This window comes from Daktulosphaira vitifoliae, unplaced genomic scaffold (genome assembly GCF_025091365.1).
Source record: "Daktulosphaira vitifoliae isolate Bord-2020 unplaced genomic scaffold, ASM2509136v1 Scaffold_1, whole genome shotgun sequence".
NCBI classification, from domain to species: Eukaryota; Metazoa; Arthropoda; class Insecta; order Hemiptera; family Phylloxeridae; genus Daktulosphaira; species Daktulosphaira vitifoliae.
The window spans coordinates 38,416,237-38,435,482 of NW_026099572.1; the positions used below are offsets into that span (position 1 = coordinate 38,416,237).

At 26.3% G+C, this 19,246-nt stretch overlaps 2 protein-coding genes across 2 annotated transcripts; both read right to left on the bottom strand.

The window, feature by feature from the left end:
* Window positions 1–277: 277 nt before the first annotated feature.
* LOC126893493 (general transcription factor II-I repeat domain-containing protein 2-like) lies at window positions 278–2,107 on the bottom strand. Its single transcript, XM_050663774.1, has 2 exons — window positions 886–2,107; window positions 278–738 (listed from the first exon to the last, which is right to left on the bottom strand). Exons 1-2 carry the CDS (start codon window positions 2,105–2,107, stop codon window positions 278–280), a joined length of 1,683 nt encoding a protein of 560 aa, XP_050519731.1.
* A 5,134-nt stretch (window positions 2,108–7,241) lies between these two features.
* LOC126910574 (bone morphogenetic protein 3-like) lies at window positions 7,242–17,095 on the bottom strand. Its single transcript, XM_050693242.1, has 3 exons — window positions 16,331–17,095; window positions 11,870–12,363; window positions 7,242–8,019 (listed from the first exon to the last, which is right to left on the bottom strand). The coding sequence occupies exons 1-3, from the start codon at window positions 16,539–16,541 to the stop codon at window positions 7,663–7,665; spliced, it is 1,062 nt and encodes a 353-aa protein (XP_050549199.1). The 5' UTR covers window positions 16,542–17,095; the 3' UTR covers window positions 7,242–7,662.
* Window positions 17,096–19,246: the final 2,151 nt, after the last annotated feature.

Genomic DNA, 19,246 nt, shown 5'->3' on the forward strand with positions numbered 1-19,246 from the left:
TCATGTCAAATAACCGAAGTCTAAAAACCATGACTTTAAGAGGACTACATTTAAGCTTAATGGAGCTAAAACCCCTAGCCACCAACTAGTATGCCCATAATTCTGAGAGGCATTATATAAATATCATTGTTTTAGGGCAGGCATGACCAACGTGCGGCCCGCGACACTGTTCTATGCGGCCCATAGTTTAGTTTAGAATTTGAATAAAACAGTAGAAAAATTTAATAAATGCTTTATTTCAAATATGTCAGAAAAAAATTCAAATACAAAGTTAAAATCAGTGTGAAACTTGAGGTTGTTTTTGTAGCGCCAACTTCTTGATGTCAGGTTCAAATTTTGTAGTGGCAGCCCTTAGTAAGTAATGAAGATGATCATCTGTAAGGCGAGATCTTTCTTTGCTTTTGATACATTTCATCCTTGAAAATGTTTGTTCACACAGATATGTCGATCCAAACATTGAAAAAACACGTTGAGCCAGTTTTTTTAATTCAGGAAAATTTTCGTCGTCAAGATTTTTGTAAAAGTTTGGTAAATTCTTTCGATTTTCTTCGTATAAGTCCTTCTGTAAATTATTAGTTTTCAGTTCTATTATTTCCATTTGAAAATTTTCCTGAACTACAGCTTCATCCATCTGAAAAGGATTTTCAATCAATCGAAACAACATACTTTGTTCTTTAAGTTTTTTAAACCGTGTATGAAAATCCGTTTTTAATTTTTCCAACAAGTCTACAAATTTTACTGTTGAAAAATTTAAAAAATTCTTTTCTTGTATTTTTTTACAGCAATTAAAGTGTATAAAATTTTTATTTTCAATTTGTCTACTAAATAGATTTAGTTTCAGCTCAAAAGCGGACACGTCATTTAAGAGTTCAAATATGAATTTGCCCTGTGTCTGTAGTTTTAAATTTAAATCATTGCAGTGACTAGATATGTCGGTCAAAAAGGCTAAGTCCCAAAGCCACAATGAATCAGAAAGTTGAACGAATATTTTTCCTTTCTCCGTCATAAAAATCTCTATCTCAGCAAGAAGATTAAAAAAGCGTGATAATACTTGGGCTCGGCTTAACCAACGTATCTGGTTGTGGTAAAGAACATCGGAAAATTCACTACCGACTTCTTCCAAAAATGCTTGGAATTGCCGATGATTCAAGCCACGGGAACGAATAAAGTTCACAATGTCTCTAACAACATTCATGACGTGGTCCATTTCGAGTACTTTGCAACATAACGCCTGCTGATGAATAATGCAATGAACAGGCAATGGCTGTTCTAAATTTTGAGTGGCCATTTGATGCAAAATTTTTGTGACTAATCCATTTTTTGAACCAATCATGCTTGGTGCACCATCTGTTGTTAGTCCGCAAAGATTTTTCCAATTTAAATTCAACTTTGTTATGCACTGCAAAACTTCTTCAAAAAGGTCATCTGCAGATGTGCGGTCTTTCATGCTCTGTAAAGATGCAAGCTCTTCAGTTATTGTAAATTCTCGATCTATTCCCCGCACAAAAATGAGTAATTGCGCTGTATCACGATTGTCCGTGCTTTCGTCCAAAGCCAAGGAAAAAAAAGAAAACTGTTCTGCTTTTGTTTGCAACTGATCTTGTAAATTTTTACCAATGTCTTCTATGCGACGAGTAATGGTGGGCCGAGATAGACTTATTTCTTTGAATGCAGAGCATTTCTCAGGAGCGATTTCTTCAATAGCTGCGATGATGCACTTTTTAATAAACTCGCCACTATTAAGCGCTTGTTGATCTTTCGCAATAAGATTTGCAATCTTATAACTTGCTGTAACGATATCGTCCTTTCCTTTTACTTGTCGCGAAAACATACTTTTGACAGCGCTTGTCTCGTCCGCGAATTTTTTTTTTAATAACTCCAATTTAGATTCGCGAGCCTTATCTTTAATACTTTCATATTTTGATTTGTGTTTGGTTTCATAATGCCTCTGAATATTAAATTCCTTATAAACAGCCACAGATTCACGACAAATAAGACAAGTTGGTTTCTCGTTGAATTGAATGAAAAAGTATTTATACATCCAAATGTCCTGAAAATGACGATTTTCTTCGGAAATTTTACGTATTTTTTTTTTTGTTTCAGACATTTTTATTAGGGTATTTATCACAGAGCTAAAAAAAATTATTTTTAAATAATAAATATTCGTTAATAATGATCAATTTTTATTTATAATGAAAAAAATTTTATTACCAATAATTCAATGCACTTAAATATCACTTTCACTGGAATATAGTCGCTTTAACATCATAAGCAGGAAACTAACTGACTCAAGTGTGCAAAGGACGCATCAATTAATAGTAGGCAATTGTTTGTGTTTATATTTATTTATAGTGTCAATGTTTTCTATCACCTTTAATCCCGCTCGTTTATGACCATATTTGGTAATGTTTACAATCTAAGTAGGTTTTTGATAATGTTTACAATAAAGATAGATTTTAGATAGATAACACATTTAATAATGTTTATAATATGGGTAGATTTAAATTAGATTATTAAAAATTTTTCAAAATGTGAATTTTCATAGATATGCGGCCCGTCTAAGTTTTGCTGAAATGACAAATGGCCCGCAAACTTAAAAAGGTTGGTCATGCCTGGTGTAGGGTATATCGATTATGACTCGGATTAGGTTTCATATTCATCGTGTATCATGGTAAGTAAACTACCAGTGTCGATATTTTAGAAGAGAGCTAATATAATATAAGTAATATAAGTACGATGATAGCGCAAGTAATGTACACATATACCAATACGCGCTGTACCCACCCGCGCTACATACGCTGAAAATACTCCTTGGTATAATAAAAAAAATTTAACAAAATAAACAAATTGTAATCAGTATGTCTACATTAGTGAAAAAATTTAAGTCACTTTTCGACCAAATAGTTTTGAACTTAACCATTATATTATTTATCCCATGAAAGTTTTTTTTTTTTTTTTTTGGTTATTCATTATTTATAGGCAATAAACTACGCTTAGATATAAATGTACGAAGAATTCGAAAAAGGTGTAAAAAAACATTAATCAATTAACGAAAAATTATATATATTTTATTAACAAAATTAACATAGGTTTTTCATTTTAGAAATAAAGACAAACAAATTTAAGACATTTCACTTATCTGACGAGTACAAAATGTAATTATGTGACAAGAAGTCGGTTTCTTGTAAGGGGCCAACTTATTTATTAAGATAAAAATTCTTAATAGTTATATGATTTCAAATTATTTTGTTTAAGGCTGTTCATTTACACACTCGAATTCTTCAGTTATGTCTTTTGCGATAATATTCGCAGCAGTATGAAAGTCCTCTGGTGTCATTATTGGAGTAGTAATAAACAATTTTTGAAGTTCAATACTTTTTACGCTATTGAAAAATGAATGATTTTCTATTCTATCTTCTAGTTCTTTTTTTTCTAAAAACTCATTGTATAATATATTTTCTAAATTGTTATTTTTCACAATTATTTTAGTTTCTTCTTCATTGTCATATGCAAACTCAAATTTATTGTAAACAAAATAATTTTTAATTTTAAGCTTCAAATATCTAAAATGATTATATATTTCACTAATATTTGTTTTCAATTGACCATACGTAAAAAACTCTAATTCTTCTTTTATTAGAGGATCATCTATTTGACAATTTTGCATAAAAGTATTGATACATGTCAAGGTTTCTTTCATTTTTTTTACTATGTACCAACCAGGGATTACCATTAGGCTATTATAAAAGTAACTTGCTAATAAGTAATAATATTTATACGCCCTGATTTGTATTGCCATTTGTAATTGCTCTAGTTTTGCATTCTCCAATAGGCTTTCATTGGATAAGTTTGATAGAGTGTATGAATGTTGGCAGTAAACAGTAAGAATAACGATTGCACTCAATATTGATTTCATCTTAATTACCTAGCTTTTAGTTATTTTATAAAGGTTTTTAAGTTGTATTGAAATATGTATAAAATGTATAAATTTTACTACGCACAGAATAATTTTTTGCTAGAAAATTGTCGTGAGTATTTATATAAATACATACGAAGCAAAATTTGTATTGTTTTTGAAAGAATATTCTATAAAAATATAGGCCTGTATTATTTGTACAGATTGAGTTTGAAAATAAACAAATTGTGAAAAATCACACATGTTGCAATAGTCGCTATTTTTTGCTTTAATATTTGCAATTTTAATAACTTTTATCAAATTTCAATATAACTATTCAAATTTTAATAGAGTTTTTCAACGCAGTTTGTTTTCTAGAAATTCAATTTTTTCACGATCAGCATAGTTAGGTCCAGTATAAGTTTAATCTGACGGTGATTAAAATCACTATCATAAGAAACGCTTTGATGAAAATCTGTAGATAGTATTTAATTCTAAGAAATTGGCGGATAATTACAAATGCAACATCCACTTCTATTTCTTTAATTATATCCAGATTAGTAATTATTAGATTTAAAGATATAATATATAATTTTTATAATTAATTGATTTCAAATTATTATTGATTTTGATTTTCAATATGTTAAAAGTAATCATTTATAACCTACTTTTTTTTTGTAAAAGTCTATAATAAAAAAAAAAAAATGAATTTATTACCATAACTTTAAGCTCAACTTGCAATTTTAAAATAACATGTTTTTTTGCATATAATTACACAACAAAATAGCAATTATTTGTACATAAAAAATAGGGCAAATTTAATTTTTTTTATTTTTAAAAGTAATGTCATCGACTAGATACGATTTCTGATCTTTTGACGTACGTTTAAAAAAAATCGTTCATAGGCACAAAAAAAAAAAAATGAATATTTTCTCAGTATTGCATCGAAATTAAAAGTGAAAAAAATGACAAAATTTATTTGGAGATTTCCCATATTTACAGGGAACAAGGGAAAGTTTTTCAATTTTTAAGGGTAATGTCTTCAATTAGATACGATTTTTGATCTTTTGACATATTGTTCATTGAAATCGGTCCAGTGAGAGCTGAGAAAAAGTGCAAAAAATAATGTAATAGATATGTTAATAAATATCAATAAGAGAGTAGTTTTTGATACTTACATAAAAGTTTATAAAAAAGAGTTTATACATGTAATTGTTTTACAGAAAAAAGGTTATTAGCGAAAAAGTTATAAGTCAAATATTAAACTCACAATCCACTAAGAAGGAAGGTTTGTAATTTACACAAAGAGCTCCAGAAAAGATTTTGGGAATTAAAACTTCGCATAAATATCAGCATGTGAATGAGTACAATAACTTATATGTTCCAAGCAGAGGTAATGGCAATACTAGTAAGGACCCAGAACTTGCTAGTATTTAAGAAAAGGAACATAATTATCCTAAGTAATAGTCAAGTAGCTCTGAAGGCACTTAGTAATAATCAGATGACTTCAAGGCTAGTCCTTGAAACTTCTCTAGTCTTCTATACCAAACACTGGTTTAGAAAACAATACAGGAAAATATGATGTTACCTAAAGGTACCAAACAATCAAAAATGTTTATCAAAATATACTACTATTAAGAGATCTTAATAACATGACTTATTTTCAATAAAATGAAAATTGTTGTCTTTTTTTGTTACAAATCATTTTTATGATAGTTATATTTAAAATAAGTAAATCTGTTTCACAAATTGAAGTATATTTTTATGTCAATTCAATTTTTTTTTAATTTTAATAAATTTTTCTATTAATTCAAGTTTACATTATTACTATTAATTATATTAATAAAAATTTCGCAAATACTAAATTATTGTTTTTTGCATCACATTTAGTTTATATTATCATTATAAACAAATTAAAAAAATAAAATAAGATGAAACAAATTCAGTCAATATAATTTATTTGACTCGTTACATATTTTTTTTTTCAAATTGTGGCTAAAATATTGATGATACAGAAAAACTAGTAACATTTTCAAAACCAGCACCAGATGACTTAATATAATGAAAAAAAATTTACATAAACAACTATGGCAGATTACTTGTCATGTTGTGTAATTAAAAATGCAAGTGAAATAATGTGACAGCTCCAATTATTTGTAAAATAAAGTTTCCCTACTAAAATTTTCATTTAAGGATAATTAACTTAAGATTGTATAGACTAATATCTAATAGAATAAGAAAATATTGTTATGTAAAGAAATATAAAGTATCCCATCATGTTGTAACATCTTTAATCATTTTTGATCCATAAAATATTTTGGTCTACATTTTTTTTTTTAATAGTTTTTACATTTTTGTACTATGTTAAAAGCATATGTTTTATTATTTGTTTCTAATAAAAAAATAATAATGCAAAATATTTAATGGATCAAAAGTTGTTGAAGATGTTAGAACATGATGGTACACTTAAATACTTTTTTAAGTTACTTTTTTTTAGATTTGATACGAAGCTGAGAAGGTATTTTTTAATCATGATGTATGTTTTTTTTTTGTGTCTGTTGCCACTTTTTCTCAGCTTTCACTGGACCGATTTTGAAGCGTTTCTAATAATAGTGATTTTAATCATTGTCAGATTAAATCTATACTGGACCCAACTATGCCACGTCCCCACTGTGCCGCGACCCCACTTGTGTTGGGTTTTTTTCAAATATATTTTTTAATTTTTAATTATTCAAAACTTATTATTTATAAATTAATTAATATGTTTAAATTTTATATAATATAAAATATAATATTTTATAATTATTTATAAATAAATTTATAAATAATTATCATTAATTAGTTGTTTTTCTAAAAAGACAAACTTTGGAGTCATGTCAACCACGTATTTATCTTACCTAATTTGTTCTAATTTTTGTACAGATGTTATTTCCAAGTAAGATACACTATATTGTGAGGACCATTTTATATTTTGGATTTAAAATTTTAATGTCTTAAGGTATATTGTAGAAATGAATATAAAAAAGTTAACTTTAAGCCTTAATAATACAATGTTTGTCATTTTCCTTATCCTTCAAGTTAGAGACCAATAACATTTTTTGTTATCACGTGATTTCAAAACAAGAGGATTAAAAAAAAATTTGAAAATTGAGTAACACTAAGTAGTTATTTTTTTCGATCTTGATGAATATGTATCAATTAATTTATAAGAGTTTTATTAAGTTTTGATTATCATAATTTTATCAACAAATTTATTCTAATGAACTTAAAATAAAATAAAATAAAGATGAATATTGATGAATTTAAATATTAATTATAGTTACTAATATTTATTTAAATACGGTTTTAATATTATTTATATTTATTTACAAAGATTTATATTGATTAATATTATACAAATTAATAAAAAATTAAACTATTGATCAAAATATAACATTAAATACAAATAACATGATTTTTTTCACTCACTCATCGGTATTTTAAAACATAATAAATAAATAAATAAATAATTACTTGAAATAATTACTACTAGATTTACAGTCTTATACGTGAGCGAAATTTTTGTCTATAATACATTCAAGACTAACTTAACAACCATAAATTAATCCTGATGCAATAGAGTATTGAATATATACATGAATAAATAATATTAAAACTATAATGCAACCATTATAAATACAGATGTTGCATTTTGCTGTTAAACGTCACAGATATTTGCTCTATTTACAATGAACATTTTATCAAACTCTATTGTAAGTTATACGCTATCATTTGCACGAACACGTCAACACTTTCATGTCAGGGTAGCTTTTGAGCATTACATGATTAGAATGGTCCATATAAAGAAGAGTAAGTGGAGCTAAGGTATCTGGTACGCACGAAGGCTCGGGAATATCCCAAAGTTTACCAAACGATCGAGCCAAGCTTTGAACTGTTGCGTGATTAGTAGGTCTAGAGTTTTTTCCTAATGGAAACAAACAGCCACCAGTACAATAATTGGTTTCAAATCCTTTCGGATAAATCACCCAGTCTTCCCATCCGATGTCTGCGAAATTCAACACTAACTTTTCCATACGACATTGATCCGAGTTAGTTATTAGTATTGAATCCCCTGAGTCTATCGTCTGTAAGAATAAAAAAATGTTAATAAGATTATTATTATTTTATTGTATTCTAATTGTGATTTTAAAATAAAAAGTAATAAGTATAACATAAAATATGATCAATGTGTGTTGTAAATATTTTAGCTTCGATGCGAAGCTGAGAAGGTATTGGTTTTACTAAGATGTGTGGTTTTTTTTTTTTTTTTTTTTTGTTTGTTACCACTTTTTCTCAGCTCTCACCGAACCGATTTCTTTCAATGATACGTCAAAAGATCACAAATCGTATCTAGTCGAAGACATTACCCTTCAAAATTGAAAAAAATTCCCTCGTTCCCCGTAAAAGGGGGAAACCTCCAAAAAAATTACAAATTTAAAAATCGCTAATTTTCGAAATTTTTTCAATTTTTTTTACTTAAAAGTGCTATAACTTTTTCAAAAATGAACATATCAATATAAATTTTTTTTATATAGATGCATAATATCATTACCTTTCATTTGGTATATTTTTTTCATAAATTTAACCCTTAACCTGCCCACCAGGGGGGATTTAAAATGACAACTTTTTCACAAAAAATTAATTTTTTTAACTTAAATTTTGAAAATGTTCCGGAAGGTCTGACACTTTTATATATATCTTAAATTAAAGCTAATGTAATATGCTTTATCATGAAAAAAAAAAATTTCGGACTTTATCTTATCTTCATGGTGAAAATGGCTACCGAATGCTATTTTTGTGTGAAAATTTTCGATTTTGTATTTTCGATTTTTAACTTTATTATGCTATAACTTTTTGAAAAATGTATGGATCATTACAATTTTTTTATGAGAAGTAGTATTTATATAGATCTTTCATTCGACATACTGTTTTTTTAAATCGGACCATTTCCCTAAATACAGGGGGGATTCAAAACATAAAAATGCATATAGAAAGTAGAACTTTTTCAACGTAACTTTTGAAAGTGTTCCGGAAGGTCTGACACTTTTATATATATCTTAAATTAAAGCTAATGTAATATACTTTATAATGGTAAAAAAAAATTTCGGACTTTATTTTATCTTCATGGTGAAAACAGACATTAAACTTAATAAAAAAAATACGATTTTTGTAAAAAAATTCTTTTTTATATTTTTAACTTTATAATGCTATAACTTCTCGAAAGATGTATGGATCAATATAATTCTTTTTTTTGTAGATGCATGATGTCTTTACCTATCATTTGGTATATTTTTTTTATAAATCTGATTTTTTACCTGCCTACAGGGGGGGATTCAAAATGTCAACTTTTTCACAAAAAATTGACTTTTTCAACTTAAATTTTGAAAGTGTTCCGGAAAGTCTGACACTTTTATATATATATTAAATTAAAGCTAATGTAATCTACTTTATTATGTAAAAAAAAAATTTCGGACTTTATTTTGTCTTCACGGTGAAAATGGCTACCAAATGCTATTATTGTGTGAAAATTCTCAATTTTATTTTTTACATTTTTAACTTTATAATGCTATAACTTATTGAAAAGTGTATTGATCAATATAATTTTTTTATGGGAAATACTATTTTTTAATAATCCCTTTTTCATTCGACATACTTTATCTTAATCAGGATATTAATAAGGAACTAGCAGTTTATGAAGCTTTTGGAATAATCCACCAATTTTTTAAAATTAAACACTATCTAAAGATTTGCATCGAAGCGTTTTTTTTTGATAGTGATTTTAATCACTGTCAGATATCATTATACTTGATCCAACTATGCAACGTCACCACTGTGCCGCGACCCCCCTGTGCTGGGTTTTTTTTTTTAACTACAGACTAGTAGTTTCAAATATATTCTATTGAAGCACTCCTGTTTATACAGGGTGGCCCACCACTCACTGACAACTTAAATAACTTTTGATCCAGTTAATATTTTTAGCTGATTTTTTTTTTAAATAATAGTTATACGTTAGGTCTATAGCTATATCTCAATAATTAATTTTTTTACATTTTATTAAAAATATTATTTATTTTTCAATTTAAAATAAAATGTAAAAAAAAAATCTAAGCTAGCTATTTTGTAGAGTAGAATTTAAGAAAAATTTTAGTAAAAAAATATCTTATTAATATTGAGTAGTAAATATTCTGTAGCGTTTTGAAGTTTGTGAAAATTTGAATTTTCATGTATTATTTTACGGTATTAAACATTGAAATACGTATTGAGAAAAGGACAGAAGAAAACGCTATCTTTTCATGATTACTGTGTATACATATGATGATAATGTGTATACATTACAAACTTGGCATAAATACCATGATAAGAAATTAGATAAGGCAATTATTACTTATCACTCTCATTCAAAAGTATATTGAAAAGATAGCGTTTTCTTCTGTCCTTTTCTCAATACGTATTTCAATGTTTAATACCGTAAAATAATACATGAAAATTCAAATTTTCACAAACTTCAAAACGCTACAGAATATTTACTACTCAATATTAATAAGATATTTTTTTACTAAAATTTTTCTTAAATTCTACTCTACAAAATAGCTATCTTAGATTTTTTTTTTACATTTTATTTAAAATTAAAAAATAAATAATATTTATAATAAAATGTAAAAAAATTAATTATTGAGATATAGCTATGGACCTAACGTATAACTATTATTTAAAAAAAAAATCAGCTAAAAATATTAACTGGATCAAAAGTTATTTAAGTTGTCAGTGAGTGGTGGGCCACCCTGTATGTTAAAAACAAAGGACCTACTATCAGAATTTTTTTTTGAGAGAGGGACTTTAATTATATTCAAGAAAAAGTATCTAATATAATTTCGATGAGCAAAAAAATTCATAAACGACTATGAATAAATTGAATTAAATAATTTTTTTATTTAATAATATGAACTTTTCCTCAAAAAATAATATCTTTTAGAATTTATAATATAGTCGTTGATAATAAAATACATAATTGTAAATTACTGGTTAATATATTTGAATAATTTAAATTAATAACGTACTATTTATGTGCCAAAAAAATGATTTGGAGTAATTAATCATTTTTTGAAATTCGAAGAAATTAAAAAAAAAATGTAAAACCCTTAAATAGCTTATAATTAAAACTACTTATGAAATAAAATTTCATTTGCTCCTTTTTGTCTTTTACTATATTAACTTGAAAAAATTACGGTTTAAAGAACGATGTAAAACCGTATAAAACAGTAAGTATTCAGTTATTCCAACTATCTTGTAGTTGTCACTATATTAACCGTTCATTTTTTCCATGATCCAATATATTATTTTATTTTCAATTTATTAAAAAAAAATTACATTCTTTACTTCACTACCTCCCCTCCTTACACACTTGAATCGTTTTATATGTTAATGCACTTGGCATTAGAAATAGTTTTTTGTGACTAACTTAATTTTCATTTTTTTAGTATATAACACGTTATTGATTTTAAGTCTTCATTTATGTGTGTATAATAATAACATATCATGTACATATGCTATTATTTTTGTATTTTCGTAATACCAACCTAAATGTTCTATATTTATCAAAACATAAATTAGAAATTTCGTGTAAACATGGGAAGCACATGAAACATTTTCTACACAATGTGCTCTGTATTTTAGAATTTAATTTAATTAAACGTTTTCAAATTACCGTTTAAAGAGTCGATCTTTAAACGGTAATTTCTAGTTTCAAATTTATTAATAAAACATTATGCATAAACTTAAAACTACACGTGATCACGTAATTTAGTGGTTTATAAAACACTCATTAAGTGTTCAAATGGTATTTTAAGGCATAAGATTTCATAATTTATGTTTTATCTATTATATTATTTATAAAATATTTTTGAATAATAAAATATTATATCTTGAAAAACTGACCTGAAGCCTGTTGATTTTAGTCTTTTTCCTTTTCTTTTTGCTTTTATTTTCTTCAGTAGAAAAATCTACGTGAATATCAACTTCATTGTCATCTAAGGACCTTTTTCGTCTAGCGGTAAATTTTAAAGAAGTTTCAAACAATAACCTGGCAAGCTCATGTGCTTTGGCATATCCCACGGCAGTATTTTTTGAGTATAATACTAGTCCAATCGACGGTTTTCTTGGTTCATCAATTTGTACACCGAGCCGAGTAAGACCATCAAGAAAATGTGATCCCAAAATGTCTGCCAAATCCAAATTATTTATTAAATTTCCTGAACCTAAGTATGTTTTGGATGTTGATTGTTTTGACAGTGAATATAATGATATATTGATGCCTTTGGAATATCGATAGTTCTGATTAGGTTCTAGTTGAAGTTCAACCTTTTGGACTACTTCAGTGGGTTCAGTAGTTGTCAAGTCAAATACGTATAAAGAATGACCTCCAAGGGTTTCTAAAAGTTAAAAACATAATCTTAAATATAAATATATTCTTAAAATAATAAAAAAATTAAATTCAATGACTTTTACAGATGTTTAAAATAAAGATATTTCGATAATATTAATTTTATATTTAATTGATTATTGTATTAACTAATTGAATTTATAATTATGACACTTTTATCAATAGTTTTTTTGTATAAACATGAAAGTGACTTTTTTATACTTTTTAATAAACTGATTATATATATATTTTTTAAATACCAATGACGGTACTTAACATGCAGATAGTCTGCAAACAATTAATTTTTAGCTATATTATTTATATACCTTATTCTTTATTATATAATCATTGAATATTTGAAAAAAAAAATGCAAAACCTTATAAATTTAATAATTATTATTCTTCATGTTTCAACTGTCGTCTTAAATGTTACTTTCACTAGTTCTGATAATCTGTTTATCGCTTTATTATATATCTTGCCCCCAAGAGTCACAGATAACAGAACACTCAACCCCTTAAATCCGATTTGTCATGTAGTCTAGACTAAGAAGACAAAATCTCCCATCCATCTATCTTTTCTCTCTTAATGATAAGTATATAATATAATCCTCCTGAAGTACACCATAGTTAGGTCCATTATGGTGTGCTACAAAGGATTATAAACTCGCGCGTCCAGGAGACACGTCTATTAGATACCCGCGACAGTGGCGACTGTGTAGAACAACTCGATGGCTCCGTCGACAGAGACGACCACGGTGGAAGACCAATTGACAGGCCATTAGATTAGGCACCACGCCGTATTGACCCTTAGCAGAGAGCACCTGCGTTTATGAGTAGTTTTGCTTGGATACAAAAGGCTTTTGTCCTTGGCGCCACGACCATTTCCTACAAGCCCACCTCTGTGGGACACTAACTGTCGTCTTTATTTTTGCTCTCTCTATCATTACTCGTTTCGATCATCCCCTCCAAACTATTGATCGCCAACCCATAAAATCAGGTATTTCGACAGTAAATAAACAATAAATGTATTAATGAATAACGTAAAATGATAATGATTAAAATTGATTTTTCATGTTTCAAGATTGAATAAAATGAAAACCCTGTGATATAAGATGTTTATCAAGTGCAGTTTTTTAGGATTCCGCGGCCGTGACACTGAGTTTCCATAACAACGATCTTGATGCTGACCAGACGGCGTCGCTACGCAAATTAAATAGCAATAGACAGCAGGCTAGGCGCCAAATTTTAAAATACTCTAAGGACTTTTTTTTTTCAGGATATATTTCTCTCTGTATAAATTCATCTGAATGTAATATACAAGATTTTTTCTATCAAGACCTTAAAGGTAAAAACCTATACTTCTCAACAAAATATACACGCGCAATTGCGTCATATTAACTAAAATGTAATACAGGTAGTATATCACAATGATTCACTGTTAAAATAAATTATTTTGTTCCCAGTTTTTGATTAAAATAGTTTGATAGCTACTTCTATTTAAATATTCTCAGTATAGTATAGTTTTATTAACGTATTGTGACAAATTTAAAAACTGAAAACCCATGTGTCATATATTCTGCGTATAGTCTAATTTTTACGAAATCAAATTTTAAAAAACTAGAAATAAAATTATGATGTTTTTTGTAATAACAATAAATGGTTGGGTTAATGAGTACCAGAGACATTTTTTGATAAAAGAGCATTTTAAAATTATTTATTCAAATTTTGGTAATATAAATTTTTTTTAAAAATATTTATCCATTCCAACAATAAATAACTTGAATTATTTTGTGAATTATAAACAACTTTACATTTTAATGTGAATTAAAAATGATTAAATATATTTTTATTTCATTTAAATTCATTAATTAATTTCTAATTTAAACAAAAATGAAAGAAAATTATAGTATATAATTACCCTTAAAAACAGAATATTATTACTGTGTATTTTATGAACATAAAAATTAGAAGATCTAAATTTTACTTTACTTATAAATAACACTATTGTAAATCAAAATAATTGGTAACGAATTAACTCGTAATGATACAACGATATTATTTTAATTTCATCGTTTTTTAGGGTATAATTTTTTTAATTTTATAAAATATTACACAAAACAAAATAAAGTACTATGTTTATTTCAATATTTAATTTTTTAAGATTTTTGGAACGTTTTAAATAAATATATATATATATTAATAGTATTCCATTTTAATTAAATACTGTTGTATTATTAACCAAAAAACTTTTGAAAATAGTGATTTAGTCTATTGTTTGAAGGGTTAACACTTTCCTCGAAGTTTGACAGTGGGTAATTTTGTTTCTCTAAGGAACTTAAATCAAGAAAGTCTTAATTTATAAAGTTTTATTTTCATTTAACGGCGGACAAACAGTCCCAATGAAGTTTCTTTAAATTCTCAGAAAAAAAAAGGAATTACTAAATCTAATACTGGTGATGCATAGTAAAATTCCATAAAAGTCAAATTAAATAGAATATAATAAAAATTGATCACTTGTGGCTAGTTAATTAAGTAAAATTAAAACTATATTAAAAATATTATTAATTTAAAAAAACTAAAAAATATTAAAAATATTAAACTCAAAAGCCACAAAAAAATTAATGAAAAGTCTATTAATTAAATAGAATACTTCGAGATTTTATAAAGCAAATCTAGCTTATTATTGCCATACATTTTAGGATAAAAATGAAGTTTATCATATATTTATTAAATCCAAATTTTAAATTAGTTTTTGTTCTACTGAAAAATTAACTTGTTAAATTATGAAATTAATCTTCAAACTGTAGTACTCTAGGAAAATTTTGAAAAGATATAAGAGACATTTCAGTTAAATTTATTGTTTACACATTGGTTTTCTAAATCATTTTAGCTTTGATGCGAAGCTGATAAAGAATTGATTTTGTAATGATGTGTTTTTTTAATGTTTCGACATGAATATTCTTAGCTCTCACTGGATCGATTTTATTGATCAATATGTTATAAGAACCTGTTTTTAATTTAGTAGAACCTATCAACACCAACCAAAAACATGAAAAAAGTCCTCTATTTCAGAAATTAAAAAATATAGCTCAAAATTAGGCTATAATGAAAATGGCATTCTCAAAATATTTTTTTGTAATTAAAACTGATGTAACTTTTATTTTTAAATACTGATCTAAATTAAATATTTACAGAGTATACTAGAGACAATAAGTTTTCTTTTGGTGTGCTTTTACTGAAAATCCAGTTAAAAATTTAAATAGAGAAAGGATTTTAAAAAACCATCCACGTATGTAAAATTTTTATAGTCAACTTGGTTTTATGTAAATGTTTCGACAACTTTTGAGATCTGGTAACTTCTCTTCTGTATCAAATAAAGCTTTAGAAGTGTATTATATTATTAAAAAAAAAAATTTCCCTCATGATTGTTCTATTATGAGATAATGGCCATCAAAAAAAAAAATAATGTTATTTTTAATTAAATAAATATTTTAACAAGCATTTTATGTGTCGACATAAACATTAAATCATAGAAATTGTAAAATTACAAATATGCAAATTATAAAACTTGATAGATTCACATCAAAGAATTTATGTTTTTTTAATATTTTTTATATTATTTATATTTCTACATCCCAACTTTGCCGCGTCCCCACTGTACCACTGTGCTGGGACTTTTTATTTATAAAGTCTTAAGTATAGATACTAGATCTATATAAATTATTTAATTAACTAAATAACACAAGTTAAAAATAAATTAAATTATATCTATTTATAAATTTTTTTATGTTATAGTCTTATATTAATATAAAAATAGTCTAGGAGTATGGGAGCTTTGCTCTCACGAAATTTTTTATCGTAAATATTATCATTACTTCCCAAGACAAAATCATTTGATCGCCACTGACTAGGTATTATAAAAATGTTAATCTAATTTACTTAATATTTAATTATGATTTTTTAGAACTGACAATTACCTGTGCTAGGTGGAATACTTCTAATTACATCGTACTGCTGAGAACCGGTATCTTGGTAAAGTTTAAACATATAACTTGGTATCTTATGTCTTGTAGTATTTTTTGCCTTTTTCAGTTCTAATATTCTTTTTAGAGAATTCTCGAAGTCATTGGTAACCAGAGAGCAATAACAGCATGGTATAAGTATTGCTAAAACCATGTAAAGACACATGTTCGATATATTTGCAGCTAGTTAATTGAGCAAGGCGAAAACACAACTAAAATTGTTGAAAATCTGTCCATGCGACACTTCCAAGTATCCAAACACAACTGGAGCCGCATTAGTCTGGGACTCAGGTAGGTATATACTATATGTCAGCTATTACCTGTCGGGTACCCGTGAGTCGTTTGCGTAAGCGTGTCAAGTGGTGAACCTTTTTTCTACCCCGTCTACTTCTCCTAGATGTGGCGACAATTAAATCCAGACCGGAACGTATCAAAGGAAAATGGGTCCGATTTTGGCCATTAGAAAAATATTCGTAGAAAGGGACGTCAATAAACAGGAAAACGTGTTAAATGTGTTTGTTTTTTTCTCTTATATTTTCGTTAGACAACAGTTTTGAATAGGCTTTTGGCCATCCAAATACACTATGGTAAGCACGTTTTTAAATCTTTACTGTAATTGCTTTACTAATATTTGTTCATGATTTCTATCATTATTTCCCCCCAAATTTGCAAGTTAATTGAATGTAGAATAAGCCGATGGGAATGTACGTCGACACGAAATATTTTTCAAAAATCTGGTGGCCATGTGGAATTTTTTTCCCTTATATTAGTTATTATTTAATAATAAAATTAAATTTATTTATAATATAAAATCTTAAAAATTTTAAATTATGAAAAAATTTTCCCTTTATATAAAAGAAATATTAATTGAAGAGTAATAGAATCAAACATCTTGTACAAAAAAAAAAAAAATATTAATATGAAGTATTAAAATTTTTAATTTAAAAGACGGTGTATCTTCATAAAAATACATTAATAATAAGATGTAACAGTTATTATGTTATGTATTGCGATTTATATAATTATACTGATAATTACTATTTATTTTAATATTTTAATTCTAAATGGAACTTAAATGTAAACTGTTCTTACTTAATTTGAAATCTTTTGATATTTTACATTACTTCTTGTATTAAATACCTCATTTTTTATTGTGATTCAATTGGTAATTCTGTTAGATTTATTAAATTAATTCACTATATACACTACGTAAGAAATTGACGTAACTTCAATGTTTTCCCCAAAATTATTCTAAAAAAAAAAAAAAAGAGAGAACACTAATTTTTTAAAAGCAGATTTCCATTATTTATTAGAAAATAATTTTTATGCATTGACCTATCAAAATGGCGGCAATTTTAAATAATTAAATACTCGTGACAAAAAATCCTAAATTTTAAAAAATGTTTTATTGATAATAAAGTGTGAGTGAATGATTAAGATGTTATTTTTAAATTAAAAGACACAGTGCAACAATCAGGTAATTTAATTTTCAAAAATTTTTGATGAGAAGCAATTTTATGAACAATTTTTCATTGTAAACAATGGTAAAATATTTTATTCTGAATTAAATATCTCCATAAGTAATAGGAATATAGAAATCTTTGTTTTTAGTTTTTAATGGAAAAAAAATCATATTTATTCAAAATGATTGAAATTTTGAACTTATCTAGTTGTTATATTCAGTTCTTTAATTTCTAACTAAAATGAATTAACTAACTGATTTGATTGTGTTTAAATATATAGGTCATTATTTTAATACTAGCCACTTAATTTCACTTAAAATAATTTTTTTTATTTTGGCTTTTATTAGTTATATAATTTTTTTCATGTCAACATGCGTATTTAACTAGCTTATAAAATAGAAATTATGTAATTAAGTAAATTGCTGGTCAATACTCTTAAATCAGTGTATCGGAAGTTAGATCGGAGGGAGAAGTTAGGCCGAGAAACGTTTAGAGATAAAATTAGCAGTGCCTCTCGTCACTTTAAGGTGTTACTTTAAACTTTTGATTTCTTCTAAAATACCGACCCAAAAGTTGATATCGACTAGTTATTTTTATAATTACATCATTTTTATTTTATAAGCTAATTAAATACATATGCTGACATTTAAATAAATTAAGTTGACACTCCTATTAAATATAAGAGATGAACCTGAAAATTATTTTAAACCATATAAATGGAAATACATAACTAAGAAAAGCCAAAAAAATATATTATTTTAAGAGATATTCAATGTTTAACTAGAAAAACAACTGTTGTAATATATTTATATAATACACATTTAATCATGAAAAATAAAACTAATTAATTAATAATGGATGGTAACTATGTGCCACAATAAACAAACCAATTTATAATTTGATTGTTGCGTATTTTTATATATAGACTGTTAAATTAAAAATATATATATAATTTTTTATTTATATTCCAAATCGTTCATTGGCTTATTTTTACTAACTAATTGATTACGAATTTAGTTTAATTACTGACTTAATAAGAAAACTGTCTTATTTATTCAACGATAATTATAACTATTATGTAGCGATCTAACAGTAATTATAGACTATAATATTAAATTTCACATTGTCTTAAAAACAACCCTATTGATTACTATGTTACAATTTTTTGACTTATTAAATAATTCTTCAGTTGCAACGTATAGGTCAAAGACATGATTTCGACTAGGTGGTCATTTTATCAGCTAAATCCTCCTGTAAAATTATTAAACATACTTGCAGGAATGCCAATGTCAAACTACGGTTTTTGTTACAATATATATTGTCTTATGACTGATATAGTATTAATGCTTGGATTTCTTACTACTACTGATGCTTTTCTAAATGCCTATCAAGTTATGGATAAATTTAA

Coding starts and splice junctions, on each gene's coding strand:
- LOC126910574 (XM_050693242.1), bottom strand. CDS start 16,541: ATGTGTCTTTACATGGTTTTAGCAATACTTATACCATGCTGTTATTGC. Junction 12,364..16,330: donor AAGTATTCCACCTAGCACAG/GTAATTGTCAGT, acceptor TTTAACTTTTAG/AAACCCTTGGAGGTCATTCT. Junction 8,020..11,869: donor CTAAAATCAACAGGCTTCAG/GTCAGTTTTTCA, acceptor TTATTCTTACAG/ACGATAGACTCAGGGGATTC.
- LOC126893493 (XM_050663774.1), bottom strand. CDS start 2,107: ATGTCTGAAACAAAAAAAAAAATACGTAAAATTTCCGAAGAAAATCGT. Junction 739..885: donor TTTAAAACTACAGACACAGG/GCAAATTCATAT, acceptor ATTTTTCAACAG/TAAAATTTGTAGACTTGTTG.